The sequence below is a fragment of the Lolium perenne genome, chromosome 4 (assembly GCF_019359855.2).
Source record: "Lolium perenne isolate Kyuss_39 chromosome 4, Kyuss_2.0, whole genome shotgun sequence".
NCBI classification, from domain to species: domain Eukaryota; kingdom Viridiplantae; phylum Streptophyta; class Magnoliopsida; order Poales; family Poaceae; genus Lolium; species Lolium perenne.
The window spans coordinates 184,384,938-184,388,717 of record NC_067247.2 but is presented as its reverse complement, the minus strand read 5'-3'; the positions used below and the strand labels follow the sequence as shown (position 1 = coordinate 184,388,717).

Here is a 3,780-nt window from a genome sequence, read left to right as displayed (position 1 = left end):
TTCCATCGGCAAATCGAAGCAACAGTAGACCACTCCATCAACTTCAGGCAACTTTCTTGCATCCGCAAATCGACGGAACAACAGACCAGCAGGACGCCACCAGATCAAAGGCACGCCATCAACTTCAGGTAACTGCAAACTTCAGGTAACTGCAATCTTCAGGTAACAGATGTAGTCTTCGTATTTGGATCTTCCCTCCTAACATAGTAACATGTTCTTATGAACAACCTGCCAGCAGGACACCACCAGATCAAAGGAAAGCAACCAACTTCAGGCAACAACTGCAATCTTCAGGTAGCTGTTGCAGTCTTTGTGTGTGTTTAGATGTTCACTCCTAACATGTACTTTTCTTATGAACCTGCTTTCATGTTATTATTGGTTAGATAAATCACTTATTCAAAGTTGTATAGACACCCTAATTGCACCGTGCAATACTAATATTTAGTTAAGTTACTTTTTCCATATCAAAATATCAAATTTCATATGTACATAAGAGTAAATAACTAAAAAAAATTGAAGGCAACATCTCTATGGCATACAAGAACTTAAGTGAGCTTACCACACGTGGACAAACTGTGAACCATCAAAGTCAAAGTAAAAAGGATTGTGGGATTCCATCAACCCTTCGACCAATCAACTTATGAGGATCAAAACATCCCAGTAAGTTGGGTGTGAAATATTGATTTAATTACCAAACTGCAAAATTTCCATTAGCCAGATAGCACCATGGTGATAGGAAGCTGCTGGCATTTTCTTCTCGGCTCTCGCGTACAATGTGGCCGTGATGGTCGTCTCAGAGATTGATGGCGTAAGAGACATCAGCCAGGGTCAGAATAGGGAAACTAACAACACTCTTCCAACAAATGAAATAGCAAACTTACTCATTAGAGTTTCCTTTTACTGGTGCAGCTTCCTCCACCTAGCCTCTCTTCCTCTGCTCCCAGACTGGAGGCCAGTTTAACTCAGTATGAAATGCATGGTTGCAAGTAAATTGGCGTCATCTAGGACATATGATAGTAACTTATTTATTTCTTCCCTAAAATTAGGTTACATGCAACCATGCATTTCAAATATAAGGGGATGCCCAATTAAGTCGGCAGGATGAGAAAAACATCAGTTTTTGTCCTTAGGTCGGTTACCCTAATTGATATTTTTGTATCCTGGTTCAAATCATCATAGAAGTAGCAATGTAATTCAAAAACTTACCAGAACAAGCAGAGTGGTAAATTCAGGAAAGGAATTTTAATTTGGAAGATGAAAATTGAAACGGCCTAAAGATGGATTGAGAAATTCTCCAAGCATATATTACAATAATGACTCGAATCAAGGGAAATAATGGTACTCACAAAAGAAAAACTCAATTTAAGTAACATATTAACTAACACTCGGGCAATCGGCCAAAACAATATTTTTCTAGGTGCAAAGTAGTGACGCGCCAATCTACTTTATTAGTCAAAATTCTAGAGCCAAATTCGCGCAAAATGTATTTGGTTCAGACTCATAGCTTGCTAAAAATAGGCCATAGATTTAGGTAGCTGAGATGTCGAACAAACCTCCGCTGGTACTGTGGTACAAGCAGCCACACATGCGCCAATGTCCTCTACTTGACTAATTAATGTGCCGCAGGCAACATCGCACATCACATCTTCTCCAATCTAAATAATGGATCAATCCTGTAATCAAAATTTGGAGAAGATATGTCAGAAGCAGCCGTGGAGGGGGGCACTGGAGCAGTGAGACATACTAAGCGAGACGCATTGCCTGCTAAATGTGCGACGCATCTGCTGCTGCCGAACGCGGGCGACCTCGAGCCAAGAGCGCCGTACGGGTCTTCAGATCGAGCCGTCGGGGGGCAGACATAGGGGCGCTCTACACGACTTGGTCAAGAATCCGGCATGGCTTGGCAAAGTGGCAAGCATTGCAGAATGGAATGGGTACAGTCGAGCCACTGGTGGAGAAGAAAGAGAGGATTTTTCTTGCATGCTTTTCAGAAAAGAGATATACACCGTGGACCATCATTTGCAATCATACAACATGCGCTGATATATAAATGAAGTGGGAAAAACAATGGTTAAACAAAATACAATTAATATATATGAAATTTTGGGGAAGAAGCAACATATTGGGCTAAAAAAATCTGGAAACGGAGTTGTATTTTTTGAACAAAATGCGGATACAGGAAAATAGCATCTAATCCCTAATAAAAACAAAATTAAAATTGTGAGTTAATGATAACAAATTCTGAATAGTCAATTGTAATGATGAAGAAATCGAAGCAAAGAGCAAGAAGAAGATACAAACATTGATACGGAAATCCAGACAATATTTTGTTGTACCCAATAATAACATTATAAAGGAGAAAATAAGTAAAACAATAAAATATTTAAGCCACGTATAATTTACATGATCTTGAGAAATAAGAAAGACAAATAGGTAAAAGAATATTGAAACCTGAAATGAACTCACCAAAATACTTAAGTATAAATATTTATCTAGATTTTAAAAGATATAACAACAAGATACAAAATCTATAAATATTCTAGCCGCGCAAATGCGCGGGCCATACTGCTAGTTTATCTAATAAGTCAAAGGATTGATGACAGCGAAGCTGGGCATTGACTAGTTGCTCAGAGTATTACCTACTCAACTTCATTTGTTTTCGCCATGTCAGTAGCTCACAAGTCCAATGTACCTTGTTGTTGTTTTATACTTCTATTTTTTGACAACTTTTTTATTCTTCTATTCTGTAAGCTCCACACGCACAAATTTTTTTCATGACAATTAGCAAAATGAGGAACCAATTCACAGAATATTGTAGCGCAACAGCTGATCCACGAGGAACCAGAGAGCTCCTTTATACCGCCCAAAGCGGTGCGTGTGCAGAGCGCCGCACACCCAAGCGCCCCGTGGGAGCTCTGTTAGACCAGGCCCAAACATGTATACTCTTTTTTCTTTTACTTTTTCTTTTCTGTTTAAATCTAAATATTTTGGAATATTTTTGAATTTCAATAAATTTTGAATATGATTTCTTTCTAAAAATTTGAACAATTTAGAGTCTGAAGTTATTTCAAATTTCAACGAATTTGCTAATCCAGATATATTTAACAAATTCCAAAATATGAACATTTTCAAATTGTGATTGTTTTGAATCTGAACATTTTCAGATTTCTAATAACTTCAAAATAAATCAAATATCTGATTTTTTCTAAATTTGAACAATTTTTTAAATTTCAGCAATTTTTGATTGAATAGTTTTTTCAAAAATTATTATTTTTTGAATCTAAATATTTGTCAGAAAAAAAATAAGCATTTGAAACAAAAAAAAAGTCAGGTGGAAAAAAATGGATGGAGAAAACGGATTCGCCATTTATGGGTTAGGCCCTTAGCACCGCTAGGGTGTGTGGCGCGGTGTTTTGCACCAGGGGGTCGATGGCGATGTCAAAAAGAAGAGGCGACAGGGGGTCACCCTTGTCGGAGGTCGCGCCCGTGGAGGATGTCCTTCCCGGGGATCCTGTTGAGGATGACGTGGGAGGAAGCCATGGGGAAGAGGGTCATCATTAGAGCACGTGACCTTTGGGCGAAGTCAAGGCATTGCATGAGGTCCAACATGTAATCCCATCGAACGGTGTCAACAGCCTTGGCGATGACAAGCTTGATGAGGAGGGCCGAGGTTTTGTTGCGATGGTGTTGGCGGGCAGTGTTTCTGACGTACATGAAATTGTCATGGATTGTTCTGGACTTGCTGAAAGCACTCTGGCTGAGAGACACAATCTCGTTCAT

At 39.0% G+C, this 3,780-nt stretch overlaps 1 protein-coding gene across 1 annotated transcript; it reads right to left on the bottom strand.

Moving 5' to 3' along the window:
• Positions 1-3,462: 3,462 nt before the first annotated feature.
• Positions 3,463-3,780, bottom strand: LOC139839226 (uncharacterized). The gene has a single exon (XM_071829275.1). It carries the CDS (start codon positions 3,778-3,780, stop codon positions 3,463-3,465), a length of 318 nt encoding a protein of 105 aa, XP_071685376.1.